General features: G+C 46.9%; 1 protein-coding gene, 1 long non-coding RNA gene and 1 pseudogene across 2 annotated transcripts; 2 read left to right on the top strand and 1 right to left on the bottom strand.

The window, feature by feature from the left end:
* Positions 1–818: 818 nt before the first annotated feature.
* Positions 819–904, bottom strand: LOC114631482 (annotated as a pseudogene).
* Positions 905–2,176: 1,272 nt separating this feature from the next.
* On the top strand, positions 2,177–26,439 carry N4bp2l1 (NEDD4 binding protein 2 like 1). The gene is made up of 5 exons (XM_028779708.1): positions 2,177–2,444; positions 21,302–21,429; positions 21,745–21,833; positions 23,989–24,065; positions 25,064–26,439. Exons 1-5 carry the CDS (start codon positions 2,272–2,274, stop codon positions 25,311–25,313), a joined length of 717 nt encoding a protein of 238 aa, XP_028635541.1. The 5' UTR covers positions 2,177–2,271; the 3' UTR covers positions 25,314–26,439.
* On the top strand, positions 2,940–4,896 carry LOC114631390. Its single transcript, XR_003712951.1, has 2 exons — positions 2,940–3,983; positions 4,142–4,896. It is a non-coding gene; the product is annotated as an uncharacterized LOC114631390 (long non-coding RNA).
* Positions 26,440–26,638: the final 199 nt, after the last annotated feature.

Here is a 26,638-nt window from a genome sequence, read left to right as displayed (position 1 = left end):
CGTCCTTACACAGCACAGATGAGTGTTTACCTTCTAGGGGATGCATGGGCCTCACCTGAAAGGCCACACCACAAAGTCTTCACCCACCAGACTTGGACGAGGGCCTTCCCATATTGCCGCATAGATGGAGTCTTCTCCCCAGGCTGCATGTTGTTAGGACAGAGCTGCATTCGACAGGCAGGAAGGAGCTAAGGGTCTGGTGACTCTCCCCAGTCCTCTTATAGGGGACGTAAATCGGCAACCAGCCCAGCTTAGATTTGTGCAAGCCAGATCAGCTGAATACCTCAAGAATGGGGTTGTTTGGCTCAAAGGATAGCCCCGTACCACAGATCCCCTGGATCTAGAGTTAAAGGTGCTTGTGAGCCACCTCACATAGCCGCTGGGAAGGAAACACTAATCCTAGTCCCTGAGCCATCTCTCCATGGTGTTTGAGTGTGTGAGTGTGTGTGTGCATGTGTGTACACTCGTGCTCATATGAGGGTGTACAACATGCCTGTGCTCATGCATGTAGAGGCCAGAGGACACGTCAGGTGTCTCCCTTATGGTCTCTGTCTTATCTCTATAAGACAGAGTCTCTCACTGAAGCTGTAGCTGCTCTGCTAAGCCACTCCTCCCGCCTTATTACATGGGGGTTGTGGATTTGAACTCATGTCCTCATGCTTGCACACTAAGACTCTAGCCTACTGAGCCATCTCCTCAGCCCTCAGTGTGTGTTAACCACATTTTTGGGTTTGTTTGTTGTGTTTTATTCTAGAAAAACAGGGATCAGTGAGTGACCAGGGTTAAGATCTCTACTCAACAAGAAAGGCAGGACCCCTAAAAATATGGAACACTTCATGAATTTGCATGGGGCCATGCTAATCTGCTCTGCATCATTCCAATTTAAGGTGCTGCCGAATCAAGCCCCTTAACCCCATTTTGTACCATCCACACCCCAAATGCCCCCATGGCCTTATGTGACAGTAGCTCCTTACTGGACAGCAGAGAATTGGAATGAAAAAGAAAGTATTTGAGGCCGAGGGAAACCACGTTTGTAACTGTGTGCTAAGGGTGCGCTCAGGGTGCTGGAGATTCACTTCCTCATCATACGTAAACTGGGATGTATTTCTATACAAACGTGTCTTCTCCGTTCCTCATACTTCCCCTCAACGTACACACAGAGTTTTTACAGTACTAAGAAGGACTAAAGAAGTAGCTTCATGCCGGGAGGGGAATTCCCCGGGGAGCAGCCTGCCTCACTCCCACACCCCAACCAGGGGAAGTCCAAAGCCAGATAGCTGCGCAGGCAGAACCCGATCAGGAAATCTCTGGTTCTGAGTCTTAGAAACTACTTCTTTCTCCACAGTTCCTTCTCGTAATGCCCATTACTTAGGTGCCAGACACAAAATGTTTTTATTTTTTACAACAATTGTAGCCAAAGCCACCAACATCTCGGAGGTTCTAGGATGTAAATTTTGAACAGTTTTATTCCGAAAACCAGGAGCTTCTATAGGGAAATACTGGAGAGTCACAGCCAGTACCTACCAATGGGTGCCGCCAACTCCTGCAACGTGAACTTGGTTTTCTATAAATGGTCCCAGGATAATCTCCTCTGCTGTGTGGCAGCAGAAGGTATTCATGCAGCCTCCTGAGTCCACCCGAGACCCAAGGAGTAAGACAAGACTTAAAAGTTGCATACAGCTTTTTAAGGATAGTTTTGGCAGGCCGGTACCGGTACTAAGGAACTAACTGTACAGGACCCTGAAGGAGTGTGTACCTCAGCCCTTGGGACCCCAGCCAGGTGCTGATGCACACGCAGTAGGGGAGACAATGGCCTTTACTGTGACTGTTCTGAGGAGCTTGTCACACTCTTTAATCTCCAACCGAAAGTATTTACTTTCAAGGTCTAGGCCTGTCTGAAGTGAGACGAGGCAGAGCTGTAAGAAGAGGGCTGGGCTTCCACTGTGACTGCAGGGAAACCTCCCACTGTGTCCCCGGGGCCAGGCCCCTTCCCTCGGGAAGGACAGCGGAAGGCAGCGGGGGACTGGCAGTGGGGAGCGCCGGGGGCTGCGTCACCCACGCTTTCCCGCGGCTGTCAGAGTCGCAGCGCCCGGGGCCTCGCAGGTAGAGACGCCCCCACCCGCGGTTCGCGGGGCCGGGAGGAGGGGCTGGGCTCCGAGCGCCCGCCCCTCCATCTATCACATGGCCGGAGAGTCACAAAAACAACAGCTTTGGCCAAGACCGTGACTTCAGGAAGGGAGCCCAGGGCCCTCGCCGCCAGCCCCCCTCCCCATGGAGGACAGTTTTCTGGAATCGTTCGGGAGGCTGAGCCTCCAACAGCGGCAGCAGCAGCCGCCTCCTCGGCCGTCGCCCGCGCGGGGGCCACCTCCGCGCCGCCACAGCTTTAGAAAACACCTCTACCTCCTGCGCGGCCTCCCGGGCTCGGGGAAAACCACGCTGGCCAGGTAATGAGAGCGGCCTGGCGCCCACGCGCGCCCCTGCCCCGAGCGGCTCTGCGCGCCGCCCCTGCCCTTGCCCCGCGCGCCCGAGAGCTTTGCCGCGCGCCGGCCCGGGAGGACGGACCTCGGCACTGCGCCTTGCGCAAGCCCCAGACGCCGCCGGCCCTTCCGCGCCGCGCTCGGCCCGCCTGGTGCCACCCGGGGCAACCTTCGTCCCCAGCACCCCCAGGGTCGGGCAGGCCCGCGGGGACAGCTCTTCGGGGGAAAACAAAAACAAAAAAACCTTGTGGCGACTGCAGAGAAACCCGCTCCCAGCCCGCTGGCGCGCAGGCAGCCGCCACGGCGTCCACAGGCGCTTGTCACCGGAGCGAGTTCGGGGGGTTCCGGGTCGGGGGTCTTCCGCGCGGCGCTGGCCGGGGACCAGGGGGGCCGCTTTGAGATCTGGTGGATCGGCGCAGCCTGCGGCCGCTTTGGCGGCTGCGAAGGCGCACAGGTGCTCTGGGTTGGGGGCGGGGGGGCTGGCGGCGCCACCACCGACCGTCCCCGACAACCTTTCCGCGGGCGCCCAAATTCGTTCACTTGCGAATTGCGTAAGCGGCTCCTCCGGGTCCCCGGGCCGAGAGAACTGCGCGGGCTTGCTGCCTGCTGCACCTTGCTAGGCCCACCGCTCCAGCCTGAACGCCCTCCACTCCCTGCCCTGCACTTGGTGTTCCAGCAACGTTGGACTGGTTCTCTCTCCCTGCTGTGGTTGATGATGCTGGCCCTCCTGCCTGGCTTTCCCACCGCCACCCTTTGCCCGACTGATGTCACTAGCCTTTTAAAACCGGTTCTGATTACCTCCCCTCGCAGCTGCCTCACCCTGCCGTAGAAGCCGCCCTTCTTCTCCGCGCCTTCGCTCCTGTTTACATCTCTGTGACTACGCTTAGGTTTGCACACGATTGCTTTTTCCTTCTGTGAGATACTTGAAGATAGGGGCCCTGTCTTACCCGCCATGAACATTATGTGGCACACACTAGTCCATAGAAGCAGTCACTTGCCACCTGTGTGCTTTCCATCTCATCATTTAAGGCTAGCCCTAGGACCCCGGAACCGCTGAAGAATCAAGGTGGCCTGCGGTCACATGCTGATTTCCATGGCACCAGGTAGTAGTGATCACAGGGGGAGGGCCGGAGTCTTTTGGATGTGGATGATGGGGAAGCTGAGATGGCCGGATAAAGGGACTGACATTTGTGTTGGGGTTCTAGCTGATTTGTGGAAGAGAAGGATCCAGCTAATGAAAATTGGTACCTTTGCATCTTAAAGGGATAGGTGACTTGCGAAGGCTACACTGGTACCCTTTTTCTAAGACACCCTTCTGTAGGTTCTTTCCAGAGGCCGTGGCAGGTTGGGTGGTGTGGAACCCCGGACAACTTGGTTATTTTGTGATACAGCAATTCACAGCGGGTGCATCTGTTACCAGGTGTTTTCAGGATGCTGAATCTTGTTCGATCTCACGTTCGCTTTGCCAGCCTGTAATCTGTCATACGCTGAAAGTCAGAGAAGGAGGTAACTTTTAGCCATGACATCTGTAACCCGTGCTGAGAGGAAGTAGTGTGAGGATCAGAGAACAGGGAAGAGAGCCGAGCCCGAGGGAGGGAAAGCCAGGGCTTGGCCCCGGGGAGTCTTTTAAGGGCCTTTCTCTCTCTCCTTTTCTACACTTCTAGGATTTTAATTTCTGCTTGACATTTGACTAAGCAGAAGACATCGGACAAGAGAACATCTCACTAAACACCTGTAGGGACAGATTGGGTGAGCCCTGATCTGAAAGCAGAAGCCCGCTGTAGATTACCTCATCACTAGCTAGCTGCTCTCTTCAGCCACCCTTACGCCTCTCTGTGACTTCTAAGAGGTGATTACATTAGAGGGTTTAATCGAGAGTTTTCTCTTTATTGCCAGACCTAAAGAGTGCTGGCCTCAGATCAAGTATGGCTTCCTAGCCAAGCTCTGCCACTCACTGGAGACGAGACGTAGTCACTAGTTAGGTGAGTGATAGATAGGCTGAGATGAGCCCTTTGAGTTACAGAGGCATCCTTGGCTGTGATCGGAGGAAGCGTGCCATGGGCTCGCCCCCCCCCAACCCCCCTGCTGAGCAGTGTAAGCTTTGGGCCTCAGGAGCTTGGCATGCTTCCAGGTGGGTTGTGGGTTTATATATAAAGTTCAGCAGGGTGGGTTGCAGCTCAGAGCAAGTAAGAACTGGTCTGGAAGTCACAACAAGGCCTTTCCCCAACGGTGTTTCCCAGGGAGGGAACAGAAGAGAGGAGACCAGAAGATTGCTTTAAATCCATTGTGTAGAACATAGAAACTATATGGGTATTGTGTATTTGCTAGATCCTGAGAGTCACTTTCTCTATATGCTTTCCACATTTTTTATAATGAACATGTATTTCTTAAATCAGATCAATAAAACTTTTTTCTTTAATGTTGGAGAAAGTTAGTTTTTGCAAATAAGGGTTCATCTTTTTCTGCTTAACCTTTATATCTCATTTGACTAAGTAACTAATAAAAGTCTCTTTTAAAAATAGGATATGTCTTGTCTTTCAAGTCAACATTATATTCTAGAATCTTCATATCCAACTGGGTGGTATATGGAAAACATCTTTCTGAATTCTTTAGATTTTCTTTTTAAATTGAGTTTTATCTGGTTTAAACTTTTTTTCTTTTTTGGTTTTTCGAGACAGGGTTTCTCTGTGTAGCTCTGGCTGTCCTGGAACTCACTCTGTAGACCAGGCTGGCCTCGAACTCAGAAATCCGCCTGCCTCTGCCTCCCAAGTGCTGGGATTAAAGGCGTGTGCCACCACTGCCCGGCTGGTTTAAACGTTTTAACAACATCACAGTACTCAAGCTAGGTGCATTCTAAATCTGCATTAGAATCTGCTTTCAGTTAAGCATCGTTTGGGGATTGGTGGCTGCTACGGACTATGATTCCAGTCCCGGGAACTCATCCTGAGGAAATGCTTGGACAAGTGTGTGGAGACAGAGGAATGTTCATCAGAGAGAGCACTTATGTGACAGAGAAGACAACTTAAATAAATATATTAATTAAATAGTAAATATAAAAATAGATTAGCTTGTGAGTCACGCAGTAACTAATGGAAGCATACACACACACACAGATACACACATACACACACAGACACAGACACACACACACACACACACACACACACACACGTGTGACCTGTAAATATATTCTTTCTTGAAACTAAAAACCTGTCTTAAGAGATATACACAGGTCCCAGCCTGTAGCTCAGTGGATAGAATGTTTGCCTGGCACGTACAAAGCCTTAGATTCAAGGCATCACAGAGCGGCTGGGGCAGTGCACACCAGTGGTCCCAGCACTTGGGAAGTAGAGGCAGGAGTATCAGGAGTTCAGGATCATCTCTGGCTACATGGTGAGTTCAGGACCAACCTGGGATACATGAACTCCTGTCCCCAAAACGAAAAACAAACTAAGAAGAAAGCTACACAGAGACACGCAAACCTCATTTTATGCTCAGAGAAAGGGGTCTGTTAGAGATGCTTAGAAAAACAAACTGTGAGAAGAAGAGAAGTAGGCACCCACGGGTGCTGACTTAGTAATGGGATGGTAGACTTTCTCCTCATTTACTTTATGATCTTCAGCAACAGTTGTGTGTTGCTTGGTAACCAAAAACAACAACAACAACAACAAAACCAAATTTTTGAAAGCTATTTGTGTGTGGTTGTTCTGCCTGCACACGTGTGTGTTTACCACATGTGTAATTGATGCCTAGAAAGGTCAGGAGAAGGCACTGCCTCCTTTGGAACTAGACTTTCAGATGGTCATGAACCATCATGTGGGTGCTGGGAATCCAACCCGGGCTCCCTGAAGAGCAACAAGTGCTGTAAACTGCTGAGCCCTCTCTCCAGCCACGTACTAACTTTCTAAAGGTGAAACACCAAGGCACAGTCAGGAAAAAGTTCTCTGTTTGATGACTTGGCTAATAACTATGTCCTTCTCTCAAGGAAAAGTCTTTCATAGGTTGATTTCCAGTTGGACATACACTAGGAAACTCCTGAAGAGATGGACTTTTAACAACTGTGGCATTTTGTCTTGCTTCCTTAACACCTGAGGTTCTCTGGGAACACAAGACAACCTCACAAACACATTCATTGTGAAGATCACAGAGAGCATAGCAAACACAGGCGCTGTGGGACGTGAGGGTCGCTAATCAACAGTGACCATGTTCCCTTGCTTACTGAGACTTATGCTCAGTAAGGCTGTAGAAGGGCCTTGAAGGTGTTTCAGAGTGACAAGCAAAAGCAAACAGGTAACAATCAGTTCTGTCTGTAGGCAAGTGGGGTGCAAAGGGAACAGTGCCTTTGTGCCGATAGCCTTCTAGGCTGAGGGAGCCTGAGCAGAGGGTGAAAACCCGTTAGGGACAGAGCCTCCTCCACATGGAGGTGGTTCGTGTCTAGGCCTTGAAGAGGGAGTAGGGTGGGGGATGGGAAAGAGCCCGTTGATCTGCTGGGCTTGACTGAAGGGGATATTTCTTAGCAGTAAATCCACTGACTAGGTAGGCCCAAAGCTGGATCTTGGAGACAATTAAATGTTGAACACAGGGCCCAAGAGATGGCTCAGCAGGTCTTTGAAGTGCTTGCTGTGTAGGCCTGAAAACCTGGGTTCAATCCCTAGGGCCCACAGAAAGGTGGAGGGAAAAACTGACAGTGTAAGGCTGTCTTCTGGCCACCACAGTCTTTGTGGTACACCATGCGACTCATACCTCACACATGCAGGCATGCACGCATGCGTGTGCACCCTCCCCCCCCCACCACACAAATAATAAAAATGAAGCTTTTAAAAGTTGGGGGACCCTTTTGCTCTTGGGCTTGTGGTCCAGAACTGTGCGCGTGCCCTGAGTGCGTGTGTGCATGCGTGCGTGTGTGTGGATGAGTTCGTGTGTTGGTTAATGTCTCTGTTGTGGTTATTTTCACCTCTTTAAAGGATACAGATCATTGCCATGCAGTGATTGTCACTGTATTTCTTTATTTAATCACCCTCGACAGAAGCCACCCCTTGGCCCCTTCTCTCCCCTTTATTCCCGCAGCCTGCAAGTTCCTCAGTGCCTCTGTGTTCTTGTTGGTCTAAGTGCGTCATGAATGTGAATCATAATTTGTCCTGTCCCTCACTCTGCCTCCTGTCCCAAGGTTCATGCTTGTGCCACACCTGAGAATGCCCTAATTTTATGTGTGAATAAAATATTCCATTGTGTTCCATTGTACAACTAAGGCGTCTCTGTGAACGGCAATAGGAGTCTTTCCATTCAAGTAGCCTTGTTTGAAAAATTAAACGTCTTCATTCTTCTATCTGTTCCCTGAAATTTTTTTCATCTTTCCCTACCTGTGAAAGCCAGGTCTTGCACCATAGTGCTGGTTACGTTCTGGTCCCTCTGAGATCTTCACCCTCTGGCACCATCACACACAACTCCCAATGTATTCAGTATTCAGCTAGGGTCAAAGGATGCTGCCTAACGGCTGTCCTTCCTCCTCTCACATCTCTCAGGACTGGAAGGGTGCTTGTCTAGTAAGATGTGGGGACAAACAGGTGAGGAGAAAGACGTGGGAACAGAATCACTGAGAACAGGGACCAGTTCACGGATGAGGGAATGGCTCTCCTTCAGAGGGAAGACCAAGACCGAGAGTTGACAATATTCCACTTTTTATACATCACAATACAGTAGCAGACAGGTGACAGCTCAGACCTCTCTGGTTAAGCCACTGTGGGAAATGTTTACTAGCATTTCCAGTTTTTCATGGTTTTCCTAAATTTCACTAACTAGGGTCCTTGCATTACTTCCCTCTGGGGGGTTAGACAAATGGAGACTGAGTGCCCTGTGAGTTTTACAAGAAGTAGAGTTCCTAGTGTCTTATGGGTTTATAATCACTCACAAAAGGCCATGTTAGGGGAAGTGGCCCCCACCGTATTGGAACCTCATCATCGTGTGTCCTGGCCCTGCTGGGGACATGGGGGAGGAGCAGCTGATGAGGGCTTGTAGTACCACAGGTGTGGACTACGATTTGAAAGGAAGTAGAAGTGAGTGCAGAAGTCAAGAAGGGCGCCTTCACAGGAACGACTAAGGGGTGTGGCTAAGGCTAAGGGGTGTGGCCAAGGAGCCTGCTAAGAAGCTCTCGCAGTATTCATCCAACTGGGCCCAAGACTCTTCTATGATAAGACTCCATCAAAGTCATAGGGCTGAGCCCACTCCCACCATGGTTTTTAAATATTTGAGCTTAGAGCTAGAGCCCCACACATGGCAGGTAAGCACACTACCACAGACCTCCATCGCTAGGTCTGAGTCTATGAAACATCAGGTGTGGTAGAAAACCCTTCAGGTCCCTGTTAGGGGCCTGATTTAACCTGGACTTCAAATCTCAGGGTAAGGAAGCTACCTTTTATCATTGTCGGTATTAAAAAGGGATGTTTCTCCTAATTAGAAATATCACCAAGGTCTTTTGCTAGTGGATTTCACTGGGAGCTGAGATTCAGACTGTAAGTGTGGGTTGTTCAGCTGATCACAGTGTACTGGAGAGGGATGGCAGCTTCTGGTCTCTAGCTAGGCTTACGAGGTAGTGTGCTTTCGACTTAACTGACTTCCTTTTTGGTACTCCAGTGAAATAGCTGTAGAAGGATGCTCTCCAGGGCCATCTGGACTCTAATACAATAAGATGTTATTTTATTATTTTTTGGTTCCTTCAAGTCATCTAAAGTCTGCCTAACCCTGTGTAACTGGGGAAGGCTTGTGAGAAACTAATGAACATGGGAAAGACTCTTGGTTGCATCTTGTGCATGGCTTGGAAAAAGCTCTTGGTTATATCAAGGTAAGGATCCAGGAAGAGGGAGGAGACTAGGGGCTCCTAAGAGTTATTTGTCTTTATGTGCGTGTTGTTGTGCCTATATGTATGTACATGGACCCTATGCATACAGTACCCTCAGAGGCCAGGAAAGGGGTTTGGATCCCCTGGAACTGGAATTGCAGATGGGTGTGAGCTGCCCTGTGGGTGCTGGGAACTGAACCCTGGTCCTCTGCAAGGGCAACCAGTGTGCTTAATGGCTGAGCCATCTCTCCAGTCCCAACCTTGTGCTTTTTTTTTTTTTCTTTTTAGTTTTTTCGAGACAGGGTTTCTCTGTGTAGCCCTGGCCGTCCTGGAACTCACTCTGTAGATCAGGCTAGCCTCAAACTCTCGAACTCAGAAATCCGCCTGCCTCTGCCTCCCAAGTGCTGGGATTAAAGGTGTGCACCACCACCACCCGGTTGTGCTTTTTGTTTCATACATGGAAATGCTGGGATCAGAGCATGGCACACTTACGCAATGGTGAGCTCACAGGGGCTCTTCCGAGGCAAACGTTCCTCCATGCATTGTCCCCAGAGTCATGGAGCACCCTGTTGAAGGATGATCTTAGAGCTGCTCGTTCAGAATTGAGAATACCATACGAGGAGGACGGGCTTTCTCTGCTATCCAGGGAGACTCCAAAGCTTTATTTAGCTTATTCTGTGACTCTTCTTTTCGTAAACAGATGCCTCTACCCCCAAAACATACCTCTTTGTTAGAATATGAGTTTCAGCAGATGTGATGTAAGTTCTTTGAGTCAGAAACTATATCTAAGCTACATCTTTATCTCCATATAAAACTATACCTGAGTTACATACCTGTAGTCCTGGTGCTTACTGAGTCGCAGGCAGAAGGATTGCGGTAAGTTTGAGGCCCACCTGGACTATATTAGATCCTGTTTCAACAAATACTGTCTTTTTTTTAAAAGATTTATTTATTTATTTTATGTATATGAGTACACTGTCACTCTCTTCAGACACACCAGAAGAGGGCATTGGACCCCATTACAGATGGTTGTGAGCCACCATGTGGTTGCTGGGAATTGAACTCAGGACCTCTGGAAGAGCAGTCAGTGCTCTTAACCACTGAGCCATCTCTCCAACTCCAAATATATATATATATATATATATATATATATATATATATATATATGTATATATATATATATATGTGCATATATATATACATATATTTATATATGTGTATGAGTACACCGTAGCTGTCTTCACACACCAGAAAATGGGCATCAGATCTCATTACAGATGGTTGTGTAGTTGCTGGGAATTGAACTAAGGATCTTTGGAAGAACAGTGCTCTTATCTGATGAGCCATCTCTCCAGCCCAACACTGTCTTTATTTTCTGTCCTGCCTCTAAAAGAAGACCTGCATCTTGTTGGAACTCACAAAAGAGTTGTTGCGTGGATCGTTAACGAAAGGCAACTCTGGAGACTTCCTCAGAGACAGACACTCAGATGCTAGTGTGGCTTTTGAGGAAAGAAGAAAAGCAAGAAGAGGCTGCTCCTGTGAGCAGATGTGAGAGGAGTGTGTGGTGTAGAGAAGACACGGGGAGGAGGGCAGGCTATACCACACATCCGAGAAAGCATTTGATGCAGAGAACTCTATTTCTTTTCAGTGTATGAAAGCATTTGATAAACAGCCCCTTTATTTGATCTTTAAATTAAAGATAGATTTAAAAATTATGATCAAATGTGTGGTTGTCACTACCTGTGGTCCACAGTAAAGTGAGGGCCTGGATTGCTGCCCTCTGGATCAACGAGAAGCCTGGGCTTTAGTTCCTGATTCCTTCCCCCCAGTTCTGAGAACAAGCGACCATGATTGATGGACTGAGAACAGGACAGGGAGCAGATCCCATTGCTAGACATGACAGGCTGTCCATGTGTCAGATAGCAAGAAGAGCTTATCTAGAGGTAGGTGGACCCGTACTGCCAGATGACGGTGTGTGTGTGTGGGGGGAGGCAGGGGGGTCTGCTGTTGGATCCCAGAAACATGGAAGTGAGAGATAGTGAACCATAGGCCAGCCCAGGAACTGTTACTAGCCTTTGTGGCCCATTGACACAGTAGAAGTTTCTCGGGAAGTGGAAGGCTGCTTATCTAATTAGGTCTGAGAAGCGGAGCTGAGAGACACAGTGGAGACCGAGGCCCATCTCCCAAGGTCAGGGCCCAGCAGTAATGTGGGGGCTGGCAACACCGGCCCTCAGGAAGCTGCCCAGGGTCCCCCCTGCCCCCTTCTCCCCACTGCCCCCCCCCCAAGCTGCTGAGTGCTGGGTAGAATGCTCCTCCCTCCCAGGCCTCTTTGGAGGCTGACCTTGACAACAGTACCACAGAGTTTGAGACCCTGTAAGAAGAGCTTGCAAAGTTATGGCTAAAGAATATGGCATCCGAGAGCCATCCCTCAGGCTGGAGAGATGGCTCCGTGGTTAAGAGCACTGGCTGTGTTCCCAGAGGATTTGGGCTCGATTCTTAACATCTACATGGAAGCTCGCAACCATTGGTAGTAACTCGAGTTCCAGGGTTTCTGACACCCTTACACAGACACACATGCAGGCAAAAGACCAATGAACAGAAAATAAAAATAAATTGTATATTAAGAAAAAAAAACCCTCATTCTCCAAGTATTTGTTACCTCCTGTGTGCCTGGCATTCATTCTAGAGACTGAGATAGGAGTGCCAGACACAACACAGAAACCCTGCCTTCAGGGAGCGTGTCTTCCGTCCTGGAGATGAATGATAATTTCAGAGCGATCTCTACCATGTTAAACACCCCACACAAACACAGTCAAAATCCCAAAGCCCGCCGGAGCTAGTGCACTTGAAGTGTGCGCCCCAGGTCAACCTGAAATGCACACAAGAGATCAGTCATTGGAGTTTCTTCATGGCAGGCATCACTGTGAGTACCCCAAGTGTCTGTAGAGAAAGCTAGAGATTGATAGGCTTCGTTTTATCTTTAACATTCTGACCTAGGGGTTAGTGTGGGGATCTGGAGTCAGAGCCTGTGTTATTGCCGTCTTGTTTTGGTTTATTTATTTATTTATTTAATGTATATGAGTACACATCTTCAGAAGCACCAGAAGAAGGCATCGGATCCCTTTACAGATGGTTGTGAGCCACCATGTGGTTGCTGGGAATTGAACTCAGAACCTCTGGAAGAGCAGTCGGTGCTCTTAACCACTGAGCTGTTTCTCCAGCTCCACTACTTGAGCATTCATTATACAGGAAATAAAAAGCCCTGGAGTAGCAGTTGGGACACAGCATCTAATGTTAGGTTTTTTGTTTGTTTGTTTCTTTTAAATCATGGATAACGGAGTGCTATGTGGGAGTTAAAGGGGATGAACCTAGCCTGTGTACCACCAACGTGAAGAGATCTAAAGCATGCAGTACTCCATCTTTCCACTCATATTTCAGGCAATGCTCTAGGTACTTGGGAAGCACTAGTTAAAAAAAAAAAAAAAAAAGACCCTGCCCAGGTAGACCTAATATGCTTGCGGCAGGGAAATAAGTGTTCAATGTAAGGGAATTAATCCTGTGATTCCAGGAGGGCGCTATGGAGAGTGGGAGTGGAGCCCAGGAGGAGCCCAGGAGCACCAGGGTTAAAGTGGGCAGCTGGCTGAACTGAACCCCAGAACCAAGAGGAGATGGTGCTGACGAACAGCCCAGGGTGGAAGGTCCACAGGGTCCCAGCCTGGTCCTCACTGCCTCGGGATTTAACTCTTGTTTATGTTGCAAGATTCTCTGTGATGTAGAGACAAGTGAGGGCTCTGAAGAAGGGTGTTGACGGAAAAGCAGGTTACAAAGGAAAAGGACATTGCCAAGCAAGTGTGTGAATGTGTGTGTGTGTGTTAAAGACTCTGAGGTAAACTTCGGAGCTGTAAAGTTCTTTAGAGGCACAGGTTAGCAGAATCACAAAGCAGAAAACCACACAGCAACACAGAGCAAGTGTGAATATGACCATGCATTGCCTGTGACATGTGACCTCTTTGAGCTGAAGACGCAGCAGTTATGGCAGCAATGGGTCCCAAGACACCTCCCAAGAAGGCTGTCACCGTGCAGTCATTTCCAAGAGTGTGTGGCAGTGTATGTTTTAAAGCTGCAGTTTCAGGGGTTTGTTGCCTCCTTTTGTGGTGCAGAACAAAACCTAGAGTTGCCGGGCAGCTGGGATGCGCCTTGAATGGTGGCCGCACAGGGCTGCTGAGGACGACAGGGGAGAAATGTGGCCAAGGTTCAATGATGTAACTCAGTGTAAGTGTGTCATCATTGGCGCTGGAGGTGGTTCAGAGGTTAAGAGCACTGGCTGCTCTCCCAGAGGACCAGGGTTCGTTCGAAGCAACCACATGATGGCTCATAGCCATCTCTAATTCCAGTGCCAGGGGATCTGATGCTCTTTTCTGGTCTCCACGGGCATCGGGCAGACACACACCCAGGCACTCACATACACATGTCAGTTTTTCTTTTTAATTAAGGAAGTGTCATAATAAAAGGTGGACTGTAACTGCAGGTGAAGGCACACACGTGCAGACTGTGGCTACATGTCGCCGATAGGTGAGACAGTAAGGTGCATTCCTCCAGAGCTAGGAGAACACCCAGAGTGTGACACCACGCAGCATGGTTCTCTCTAGACATGAAGGAACACCTTGGCAGTGACACTTGGAAACTTTGAACCCTGGCCAGCTATTTAATCTCTCCAAGTTTCATTATCTGCAAACTGGAGGCACTATTATTTACTTCATAAAAGTGTTACAAAGGTTAGGGCAAGCTCAGACACACCAAGGTCTTTGTTTCCTGCTGACCACGCTGGGGAAGTTACTAAAACTATCATGGAGCAAGAAGGAGATGTTTTTCCTTGACATTGTTCAGAGACACTTCTGCAACAACAATTAAAAAGTAGAACTATAAATTTTTATAAAGGAAATATCCTCGCCGGGCAGTGGTGGCACATGCCTTTAATCCCAGCACTTGGGAGGCAGAGGCAGAGGATTTCTGAGTTCGAGGCCAGCCTGGTCTACAGAGTGAGTTCCAGGACAGCCAGGGCTACACAGAGAAACCCTGTCTTAAAAAACCAAAAAAAAAAAAAAAAAAAAAAACCAAAAAAAAACAAAAGAAAAAAGGAAAAAGGAAATATCCTCACCACTGAGTATAGTAAAAATATTAGTAAGGAAGGCAAGAAGATTGATCCAAACAGAGGAACAAAATGGTAAAGCCCGATGACAGTTCTAACTGTGCAGTCATGTGGTACAGTGTAGAAAGTATTTCAAAATGATGGGAAAAGACAAGACACTTAGGCAGCAGTTTGGGGACAGCCGGGGTCCTAGGTAGAAAAACAATCAAGTTAGATCCCTAACCAGTACTGTGCATACGTAAAGTTTCAGATGGAGCGAGGAGGAACATGCACTACAATATAGACACACTGACATAATCTTGGGGTGCCAAAGACTGTTCTGATGTCCATCAAGGGCACAATTTGAAGATAAAAGAAGTCGTATGTGGTGGGGGTGTGTTTGTAAAGACTTAGCCTTTATAATCTAGCGATTTCTGTAAATAACATTAAAAAGCAGTTGTTCTATCCTATAGGAAAGTGAAATTCGGTAAGATAACCCTCCTGATGGGGAGCCTCTGACCAACAGACAGGAGGCGGCAAGAACAGCACACTGGGTAGTCAAGAAATAATTCTTAGGTAAACTGTGGCATATCCCCTTGAATAGATGTAAGCTGCCATGTGTTGAAATGTCACAGAAAAAAAAATCTCATAGGGTGAGCAACAATTTGTTATATATAAAAAAAATACTGCGGGCAAAAACTTAGTATGATTTATATCACATTCCCGTTTTCATACAAAAGGTGAACTTTTTAAAGATGTCTTCTGGGTGTGATGGCACATGCCTTTAATGCTGGCACTTGGGAGACAGAGGCAGGCTGATCTCTGTGAGTTCCTGGCCTGTGAAGGTGACCCAGTGAGACTCGTTTTCAGAAATGAAACAAGCAAGCGAGCAGGGAAACAAACACACACAATTTGGGTTCCTTAATTGCACTAGCCACCAAGCCTTACGGCCCTAGTTTGCTTCTGGAACCTGAATGGTGAAGGGAGAGAAATGACCCCTGACACTTGTCCTCCGACCTCACACATGTGCATAAACACTTGCAATTAATAGAGGAGTTAAAGATTTCTTTCTATATAAGACCAAATGTTAGGAATTATTTTTACATGAAGGAGTACAGGAGCCTACCCTTCCTTTTTAGCACTTTACTGTTTCCTGTGTGTCTTTGCTAACTAGGAAATATAAGGATACTTTTCACAAGCAGGAGCCTCTTCCTAAGAGGAGCCGGCTTGAAGTGTATCACCAGCTGAACTTGGGACAGCTGGAACACTGTAAATGAGAGGAGGGCACATGCCTGGAATCCCAGCGTTGGGGAGACAGAGGCAGGAGGATTGGCCTTGACTATGAGACCATCCTGGTCTGCATAGTGAACTTTAAGCCTATCAGAGCTACTGTAGCAAGCAAGTATAGGATGGTGCTACATGCCTTCGATCCCAGCACTTGAGAAGCCGAGGCAAAAGTAGTTTGAGCTTCATAGCAATGAATAAATAAACAAATAAGATAAAGATTATGAGAAGAGAAGAGAGGCAGCTCTTTATAAGACAGTTCTACCCAGAAGATATGACAAGAATTTCAAATGAGAGACGTTAAGACTCGCAGGATCTTGAGGTGTCGGCTGCACCGGGAAGGCTACTGGAAGCCAGGACAGTCACGTGGTCCTGGCTTCACACATTAGTATTGTCACTAAGCCAGCCAATGAGCTTATTTCCCAGACGAAGACTCACTGACCCGGAAGTTTAGCCGAGTGTCTGCATGGGCGCAGTGGGTGGGTGTCACGTGAGATCAGGAAAAAACATCTCTCCTACATACCACCCTTCCAAAAGGTTTAGTCTGGACCCAATCCTGAGCAAACAACCAGAGACTCATCTGGACTCTTCCAGAAAGAGAGAGAGACATGGGGACAGTTTTAAAGACAACAAAGACACATAATTACCAAAGATAGCACTTGGAATGAATGAAGATCGTTTGGGGAACCATAAGAGAAAATTTTAAATATTTAAATATAAAATGAATTAAAGTATTTTTCAATTATGAAACTGTGAGAGGAAATTTTGAAGTCTTTTTTTTACCCCTTTCCCTTCTCCCACTCACTCTGGCCCAAAGGTTTTTATTTATTTATTATATGTAAGTACACTGTTGCTGTCTTCAGACACCCCATAAGAGGGCATCAGATCTCATTACAGATGGTTGTGAGCCACCATGTGGGTGCTGCGATTTGAACTCCGGACCTCTGGAATAGTAATCAGTGCTCTTAACTGATGAGCCATCTCTCCAGCCCAAATTTTGAAATCTTTATGACATGAATTCAAGCATTGAGCTTACCTAGAAGAATGTTGGCAGAGAAGGAACACAGGATTAAAGAGCCTTGACTAGAGGAAACAGAATGATTGAGACCAAACATGAAAATCTAGCGACTGTAGACAGAGGGTAAGCGGTGCTCATTGTTCTGTGTTTCCCCCATTTGTATATAATTTTGAACATTTTCTAATTAGAAGTTAAAAAAAAGTGAGATCAGGCAGAAAAAAAAGTCCAGGTGCAAACCAAAAGAAGAAAAAGGCAGAGGAAATGAAGTTTAAGGGACATGGTGACCAGAGAGGATGTGTGGATCTTTTCAGCTCCTGAAGCTGAAAAGAGAGCTTACTGAGAGGATGTTCAATGCACAGAACTACCAGGGGGATCGCCCAAGCTGGGTCATGAATAGGGATCCATCTACCAACACGTCTGAAAATGTAAAGGCAGGGGTATCAGGGAGACCTACGTAACATTGGACCTTCTCAGCTGATAGATACCCATCACGCCATAACTCTTGACGGCTAAATAATCATGAGAGAGTAAGCTATGAGATACAGGTTAGAGCCAGAATTTCTCTTGTAATTTTAGTGAGTTTGGAGAGGGCCAGTGGAGGAGGGGAAACTACGTGGCAGTGATTGTCTATTTTCATTTCTTCTATGTTCTTCTGTTTTTCATTTGCTCAATTGCCCTAATGCGTGAGGCTCCTGACCACCATAGAGAAGGTTAGCTCTGAGGCACGCCCCTCATCTCTGAAGCTGGTGCAATGGTATTTATTGCTTACACTTAAATTTTATAGTCGAAATACTGTCACTTAATCACTTCTGCTTTGCTAGTGTTTCTACTGTCTTGAGTTTTCAATATGTTGCTATGGCGTTAGGTGCTAATTTGACATTTAGATAGAAGTAAGAAAAAAAATGAAAGGAACAGAGCAAAGGGGAAAGCAGCCTGGCGCCACACTGGAGATGCACACTCTGCTAGTTTGCTGGGAGAACAGGGGAACCCACGGTCACATGAGTCTTAGGAACGGAGACATGATGCCCAGTCATGGACCTGAGCAGTTTCACTCTGAGTAAAGTATGGCAGTCAGAAAGGCCAGCAATGTTCTGTTTTGTGTGTTGTCTAGAAGGGACTAAGAAGCAAGTAAAGTATGCAGCAAATGGCGTGTCTTTAAGTCTACCTAGAGAAAACCTTAGAGACTTAAACTTCTGCCCATAGTGTAAGCCACCAAGAGCCAAACAGGAGTCCATAAGGATTACACATGGAAAGAAAAAGTCATCTCTGAAAAGGCTCAACAAACCAGACTTACAAAAGGTTCAGTGACAGAAGACAGGTGAGACCCAGTTTAGAAGGGACAGTAGTTGGGGAGGGGGTCCAGAAGAAAATAAGCCTTGGTTTCAGCAGCCTCTTAGCACACAGGAGAGATGACTTCCAGTTGAATGGGAGATTTTATTGGAACAAGTCATATTTATGAAATAACCCGAAACTTGACCGTATTGGCCAATATCTATGTCACTCATCAAAATTTAAAATACCTATCTATGAAGTGGCTTCCCGCACCCCTCCTCACTGTGCGGGGTCTCAGTCACTGTTTGCCTTGGAGGTCAGGGCTTGGGTGTGGGGTTTCACCTTTTCAGCGGGGTCGTCAAGTTCAGTGAATGTTCTCTGTGGAGACTGAACCTCTGTCCTCCTCTGCCCTCTGGCAACTTCTCCCATCTCCCACCACTCTTTATGCCTGTGGGTGACTGAGCGCTGCCATATTTCCCGTGTTCCCAGTTATTTCAAGAACTTAAAACTGATTTCTACCCTGCCAATGCACGAGAGCAGACTGATTCACTTTCCCTGACACACTATGGTGCCTACTCATGCCCTCCTGCCCAGGGACCTGGAGACTCAGAGCCAGCCCACCAGAAGCTCACAGGAGGCTTGCCTAGACTCTGCACTCTCTGTGTGTGAAGGACACCAGGCAAGACCAGAACCCTTGGGCTGACTCAGCTCAAACTGTGACTCCTGAGCAGTCTCCCCACATCCCCCCACCCCCACCCCCACTTCCATACACAGACTTTCTGTATGTGAGAACTACCATGAACCGTTTTTTAGTGTCTTTATCATAAACCTGCCCTCTTGGATGATCTGTGGTCCTCTGACATGGTCTCCATGGTTTGTGGTCACACTTTGGACTGCTGCCAGCTTGCCAAATTTCTCTTAAAACTCTGCGTGCAGCGTTTCAGATGACTTACTACAAGGAAGCTGTCCTTGTCCTTATTTATTTCCTGGGTGTGTCACTCCTGACTTACACAAGAAGTACAAAGTTCCTCAGTCCTCAAGGTCCCAGACAAATGCGATCTCTTTTGCAGTGCCTCGCTTATCTAACTGTTGGTGTTTCTGGCCCAAATTGTTTGAGTTTTGTTGGTACATTGTCCTACGTGTGTCACACAAATTGTGCAGGAGGCCTGGTCCCTTTGCCAGCGCATCCTGTCTTGAAAGTAACTACTTTAGGTTTTGTGCCTTAACGCTTCCTGTAACACTTGGTGTCTGGAAATTGTCGACCAGGGGTTTAATAAAGTTAGCTAATTGTTCCTAGTCCTTTGAAATGGAAATTTTTATCTCAGAGCTGAAGAGACGGATCAGAGGTTAAGAGCAGGAAGAGAGTCCCAGCACCCACTCGGTGGCTCACAACTGTCTGTAATTCCAGCTTCAGGAGAACTGCTGTCCTCTTCTGGACTCCATGGGTCCCTCTGCAGGTGGTGCACAACTCGATAAATAAAAATAAACAGTAAAACAAAATGTATGCCTACATGTTCTCAAAGTCTACCCAGGACAGTCAGGTTGCTGTTAAAAATCAAGGTGTCCCTTGGATTCCCCATGTGCCACCGCAGACTGTAACAAATTGCATTTACTTTGTTGTTTTTTCCCCAACTCTGCCGTCACGCCCTCTGAAGAATGCAGGTAGAGATGCTTGTTTTCTGTCTCTGGATTGTGTATGTACTGACATGTCAAAGCGGAAGCTCTTACCCTTTGCCCTCTCTCATCCACTGCAACATCTAGAAAGCCCCCATGCTCAGGTGCACTGGGCTCGGGCCCTATCGCCTGGTGGGCTGGGTTGGGTAAGTTATTACTGACCCTCAGCTTTGCTGAGTGCCTCACAGTTTACAAAGTGCTGTCCCTCCAGTCTTTCGAATTGTCCTCTGTGTCTTACAATTGAGAAGACAAGCTCAGACAGATGGGTTCGTGGTGGCTGCAGGGGACGCTTGAGGGTGGAGCCCAATTCTACAGCTCCATATTCTTTTTGTTTGTTTGTTTGTTTTTTTGTTGTTTTGTTTTTGCATTTTGAGACAGGGTTTCTCTGTGTAGTCCTGGCTGTCCTGGAACTTACTCTGTAGACCAGGCTGGCCTCGAGCTCAGAAATCCACCTGCCTCTGCCTCCCAAGTGCTGGGATTAAAGGCGTGCGCCACTATGGCCGGGCCAGCTCCAGATTCTTGCTGAGTTAAAATAAAATCCCTCTATCTCTACTGAGGACAGAAACTAACTGGGCATGCGCGGTCCCTCCGCCTGCTTTGCCCGTCGTTTTTCAGCCCTTTTTACTCTCCACGCAGCTGTAGGAGTGGATTCCACTCACTAGCAGAATCTGTTGGGCTGCAGGACATGCATCGCCAGACAATAAGCTTCTCTGGTTTAGGGTTTTTGGTTTTTTTTGTTTGTTTGTTTGTTTTGTTTCGTTTTGGTTTTGTTTCTTATTACAAGGAGGCTGTTCCGTACCGTCCCGGTCACTATCTGATTTGATAGTACCTGCTCAAAGATATGATGCAATCCCAACTCGAAGCATCTCTTTGGAAATTCTTTCCTGTAGCTCTTAACTCCCCTCTCTGTTTGGCATAAAGGCGCTCTCTGTGATGTTACTTGTTTTCTGTGACATTTTCATATTTCAGTCGGCCCTGAGTGGTAGGGTTAAGAAGGCACAGGGGCACCGTTGGGTTCACCTCTCCTTCTCTTGTGCTTTTTCCCGCTGGTTTAGGTATTGTTAGAACTCAGAGGGTAGCTCACACACATCTCCTTTATCCACATTTCATACCTCAGCAAGAACTAGTTGCTCAGATGGGTCCTTACAGAGATCAGAGCTCCGAGGAATGGGACCCAGGACAGGTAAGAGTTTAGGGGCCAGGGGAAGGGCTGCAGCGTGGGGGCACGGTGCCCGATGGGAGGTGTGGGAGGGCACTGCGGTCTCAGAGAGGAGTGACCCTGGTAACTGATGTCTGCCAGGAAACAGTCACCATGCCTTCGACTTAGCCTTGGAGTTTTAGTCGATCCTGGTCGCTGCAGGAGGCAGTGGCCGTGATCAGTGAGTGACCTCTCACTTTTAAGAGTTGGCAGCAAGCACAGCGGCCTCTCGGCCTCCTGCCTCCTGTTGAGGAGTGATGACTTCTGGAGATAATTGGTTCTCCTTTTAAGTGAAGTTGAGAATTCAAAATGTGGAGATCTCAGAATGATTATCTGCTGCTACAGTTGGAGAGGAGCCGTTCTCCCATGACCAAGTGTAACGGGGGAACCCCTTTTCTCTTTCTCCACTTTGCAGACAGCTGCAGCACGACTACCCCAGAGCCCTGATTTTCAGCACCGATGACTTTTTCTCCAGGGAAGATGGCGCCTATGAGTTCAACCCCAACTTCTTGGAGGAAGCTCATGAGTGGAACCAGAAAAGAGGTGACAAATTCCTTTCTAAACCAGGGAAGGTATGGGGAGGGGGTTGGCTTTATGCATGCACATTGTAGCAGCTTAAAAAGGAATACATTTCATGGAAGGAGCTTTAGCCAAAAGCTCGATGTTTTCCTACCCTGCAGAATGCCAGGGCTTAACCCCTGTTGATTCCAGCAAACAGAAACCCCCTGATAATGGTTCAGCATGAGGTAGCATCTACCTGTGGGAAGACAGTCTCTTGTAATGACAGTAACAATGTGGATGATGCTTGACCTGCTGACTGCTGCATGTTGTTCACCTTTGTGTTGCATTGTGTTACAGCAAGGAAAGCAATGCGGAATGGCATATCCCCCATTATTATTGATAACACCAACCTGCACGCCTGGGAAATGAAGCCCTATGCAGTCATGGTAGGGAGAAGTATCATTCTGAATTCTCAGTTATGGACATTTTATGAGAAAGTTGAAACCTGGGTTCTTTCCTTATTTTCTCATCTTCCATGATTTCACAGTCACTAATGGTAGTTCTTGCAAGGAGCCAATAAAGTTGGTAATGTTGTCTCAGGTTTTCTCTTCAGTTCAGTTCAGTTACTGAGGACCCACTTTACCTCTGAGGGTCCTCCATAAATAGCAGTACTTGGTCTGAGTCCTTGGTAGACATTTTCCTTCCTTCCTTCCTTCCTTTCTTTCTTTTTCTCTTTCTTCCCTCCCTCCTTCCTTCCTCCCTCCCTCCCTCCCTCCCTCCCTGCTTCCCTTCTTCTCTTCCTTCCCTTTCCTTCCTTCCTTTCTTTCTTTCTTTTTCTCTTTCTTCCCTCCCTCCTTCCTTTCTTTCTCTTTTTGAGACAGGCTCTTACTATGTAGCCCTGGCTGTCCTAGAATTCACTATATGGACCAGGCTGGCCTCAAACTCATAAAGTTCTACCTGCCTCTGCTTGCCTCCTTGCTAGCTCTTCGGTTGTGGCTGTTTTCTGTTCAGAGGAACATCCACTGACCCTTGCTTGGAAATACAGACTAGAGAACGCACTGACAGGGCTATGAGCCCCAGTGAGTCAGTTCTCCCTGCTGGAGGCTGAAGATTTCAGCACTCTTTTGCTGAGAGTTCCAGGGCAACAGAATGTCTTAGTTTATGAACAGATTTAGAATTAACAGTGTGACACTATTAAGGCAGTAGAATACAAATACCAACACATTACTCTGCTCCATTCTGATCTTTTCAGACACTTTATATCTGGTGCTAACAAGTTTTCATTCGACAAACGAGAGCAGGAGGCAGACAGCTTCTTGAGTTACACACGGCTCCTAGGATGTTGTGAGGTCTCTTCCACAGAGCTCCTGGAAGTTTAGTTTTAAGATTCCCCCCACCCCCACCCCACGCCTACACACACACATTTAGGCAAAACTAACAGAGACAGGTGTGCTTCTGTCTACTGACATCTTCCTGTCGGTTCTGCTCAGGCCCATGGGGTACAGCTTGGATGAGTTCACATTCAAGGCCACACGAGGCGAGTGGAGCTGAGAACTGCTGCACGCAGGCGCAGCCCGACCCTGCATTAAGGAACATCTAGCAGTGGCTTCCAGGAAGTCCTTTCTCTTCTCAGTTTTGGGTACTAGCCACCCACAGCTGTTAATGAGACCCAGTCATTAGCTGTTCGTACAACATGGCAGTTGAATTCTTTCCTGAATAGAACCACCTATCCAAAGAGTGAAGAGGAAACGTAAATATTTAAATGGATTTATTAGTTGATAAACAATAACCTTACCTATCTGTGGAGTGCAGGGGGCTGCTCCAGTGGATGTGTTCCTGCTGAGTCAGGGTACTTAATTATCTGCCACCTCCAGCATCATTTTTGGGTGGGACGAGAACACCCACAGTTCTCTCTTGGCTATTTTGATTTGTGTAATACTAGCTATAACCCCCCTGGTGTAACAGCGCACTACAGCTTATGCATGCTGCCCGAGGAGACGCCCCAGCTTAGCTCATCTAAGTCTGTTTTCTAACACGTTGAACGGTAGTGATAACAGGGCTGTTTGAACAAAGTGGTCAGCTTACAGATGCAAAGAACATCCAGATGTTTACTTGAGAGCCCTACTCATTTTCTAACCTCACAGAAATGAGGCCCAGGGCATTTGGGCCAAGCACTGCAGAGCAGGGAAAGCTGGGATTGCTGGAAACAGTGTATAAAACATGGATCACTCTTATTCCATAAGTGGCACTCTCAGTTACAAACCAAGGTGGGAGGAGGTAAATCCAAGATAATTGTGGAAGCAGCTTCAGGAATTCCCCAGGTTCACTCTTCACACCTGTGCTTGAGACATTTCCTCTTGAGTTCAGTGATTCGTCTTAAGGATGTTCAGACTCCTACCAGATAAAACTGACCATCTTTGACACTGAGACATGTATAACACCATGGGAGAGACTAGGGATGGGGATGCAATGCAGGAGATAGATTCAGGGCCTGGATGACTTGTAAAACGGGGGTGTTGGGACAAGACTGTAGTGACTGTTAAGTGGAATGTGACTATTCCCAAGTCTACATGCCATGTCTTCACTGTCTTATGTGCTCAGGCCCTTGAGAATAACTATGAAGTTATATTCCGAGAACCCGACACTCGCTGGAAATTCAACGTTCAAGAGTTAGCAAGGTACCTCTTTGTTTTCCTAGTTCTTCATTCTATATCCTGCTGTTTTCAGGAATTACAGACTGAACAAAAGCATCATTGCAGGCTGGAATGGACTAGTTTTCAGGCCAGAAATGGTAATTCTTAGAAACTGATTAACTTTGGATCTATTAACGTGAGGCCCTTAGTTTAGAGCTAGATGTCTAACATGATGCTAAACGCTAATCCTTGACTTGGATCTGGTCCTTAGAAGAACACACTTAATTTTGTGCTCAGTTGCTTCCGCATTAATGAACATTTAAGGCAATTACTCCGCATGGGACAAGATCTTTGGATGTTAAGCAGAATGTGACACATTCCTGCTGCTTTGGTTTCTATAGCAACATATGTCCAACTAGTAACTTGGTTTTTAATGCCCGACATCTGATAACAATACTCTGTGTTACCTGATGCCAAATGACCCAATAGAAGAAGAATATTTCTAAAGCAAGTCTATGGTCATCCCCATGATTGACTAATTGGTAAATCTGACATGGCTCAGGAACTCTAGTCTGTAATTGAAATCTTGGCAATTGAGTTTCTAACCACATCCCCAACTAGTATTTGTGCCCTCCAGAATTTAAGATTGTTTTAGTAAGCGTCATTTAATGGTATCAGACCAACTGATCCAAACTGGTAATAGATGTATGCATGCCATCAACAAGCAGATCACTAAATGCATGCGTTATCTTCTGCGGTGTTTGTTCATACTCAACATCACTTAGCCTTTCTTTAGAAAGGACTAAAGCCTTCTTTTAGAAAGGCCTTTCTAAATCTAGACCTAGGCTTTTGCGGGGTGTGCAGAGTAGCATGAGAAACAGTAGTAGAGCCAGAGAAGTACCTCAACAATAGGACCTATGCTTGCCCGGTATCCTGAGTCAGAGCAGTAGCCATGCAGTGAAGGATTTGGATGTAAGTTACTTATTTTGATAGCCTGCCTTAACTAAAGATTTGTGGGTTTTTTTCCTTTTTTTTCTATGTAGAAGAAACATCCATGGGGTTCCAAGAGAAAAAATACACCGGATGAAAGAACGGTATGAACACAATGTTACCTTTCACAGTGTCCTTCATGCAGAAAAGCCAAGCAGAGCGAACAGAAACCAGGACAGGAACAGCGCACCGTCCAATGGCTCCGGGTACTGGAATGCCTACACAGAGTTCCCCAACCGAAGAGCTAATGGCAACTACTCCAACGAAAGCTACAGAAGGGGTGGCCCCTACCAAGGATATTAACAGCCTGTGCAGAGCCACTGCAGAATTTTCCTAGAGAAAGTTTCTACTTCAATTTTTGGTATTTATTCTTTGTTCAGTTTTAGCCAGAGCTCTAATTCCAGTGTAAATAGCCACGCCCAGAAGTTTCTGAACAGAGGTCATTCAGTTCATTATCTCCAACAAAAATGTCAGCGTGCGCCCGTACGCATGGTCTGATGCTGGGGTCCTGCTGAGGAGTCAAGGGTCTTTCTCCAGGGAAAGAATTGATTTGAAACTGAAATCCAAGATTATCAATTAGTTGCATAGAGTCATAAATAAAACAAGATGTGACTAGTACATTTCTATAGGCTACAGTACCACCGTCTCTGACAGATCCATCTTCTCTATGGAGCTGGAGAGGTGAGGGAGGCAGAGGCAGGAAGCAGTGTAACACCATTGCTGCTCTGATGATCTGTCTGCCTCCAGAGACCTGAGCCATCTCTCTAATGGCACTGATTTTCTTTTAGACCTAATGCGCAGAAGGGAATGTAGTCCCTCAAGGTAACATTAGGGGAGTTACTCCCGAATTTTAATGATGCGTCACTGTTAGAAATGCCTGTGGATTCTTAGTAACAAAGGCAACTAAGAAGAATCAGTACCATTCCAGTCAGACCCTGCAGACAGCAGCGTCTGGACAAACTCCTCCCTCTAGCTTGTAGTACAACAGTGTAAATAAGCCTGCTTTCGCAAAACACGAGTTTTTAAGAATCATCAAGTGATTTCTAAAATGATGCCTATAACATGCTATTAGTTAGTAACCCAGATGTTTGGGACTGCAAGGAAAGGAAGCAGCCAGGGTGTAGGTCATACAAGGAGATACGAAAGTCGTGCCCACTGACATGAACAGTCTGACTGTTTTACGTGGTGTTGAGACAGTAAATGGTGGAATGGCCCTCATATCAATTATGAATGTATGAGTCCAAATTAAATCCCAGCAGGCTGGAATCAGATTCATTGGTACAAGACCATGACAAGAACATGTGAGATGAATGTTCTATTTATTTTTGGCCAACAGCTTCTTTCTAATGTTTTGTGAAATATTATTTTAAGTGTCTTATATAATGGTGCTTTTATGGTTATTAAAATTGTATATGGTATTGAATTTATATTGGGTTTTCCATTGAATTTATTATTTTTTCTGTTTAACAACAAAACATTTACCAAACCCAAGGACTTCAACCATAAAATAACCTTTGCATATATCATAAACTTATTCTTGAATAAGCTTAATAACTGAGAGGAATGAAGTCCACACATTCGAAGGCCAACTTGCCATTGTCATTATCAACACTGTTGGAATCCACTCA

Source organism: Grammomys surdaster, unplaced genomic scaffold (genome assembly GCF_004785775.1).
Source record: "Grammomys surdaster isolate TR1022 unplaced genomic scaffold, NIH_TR_1.0 362, whole genome shotgun sequence".
NCBI lineage: Eukaryota > Metazoa > Chordata > Mammalia > Rodentia > Muridae > Grammomys > Grammomys surdaster.
This window is presented reverse-complemented; position numbering and strand designations above follow the sequence as displayed.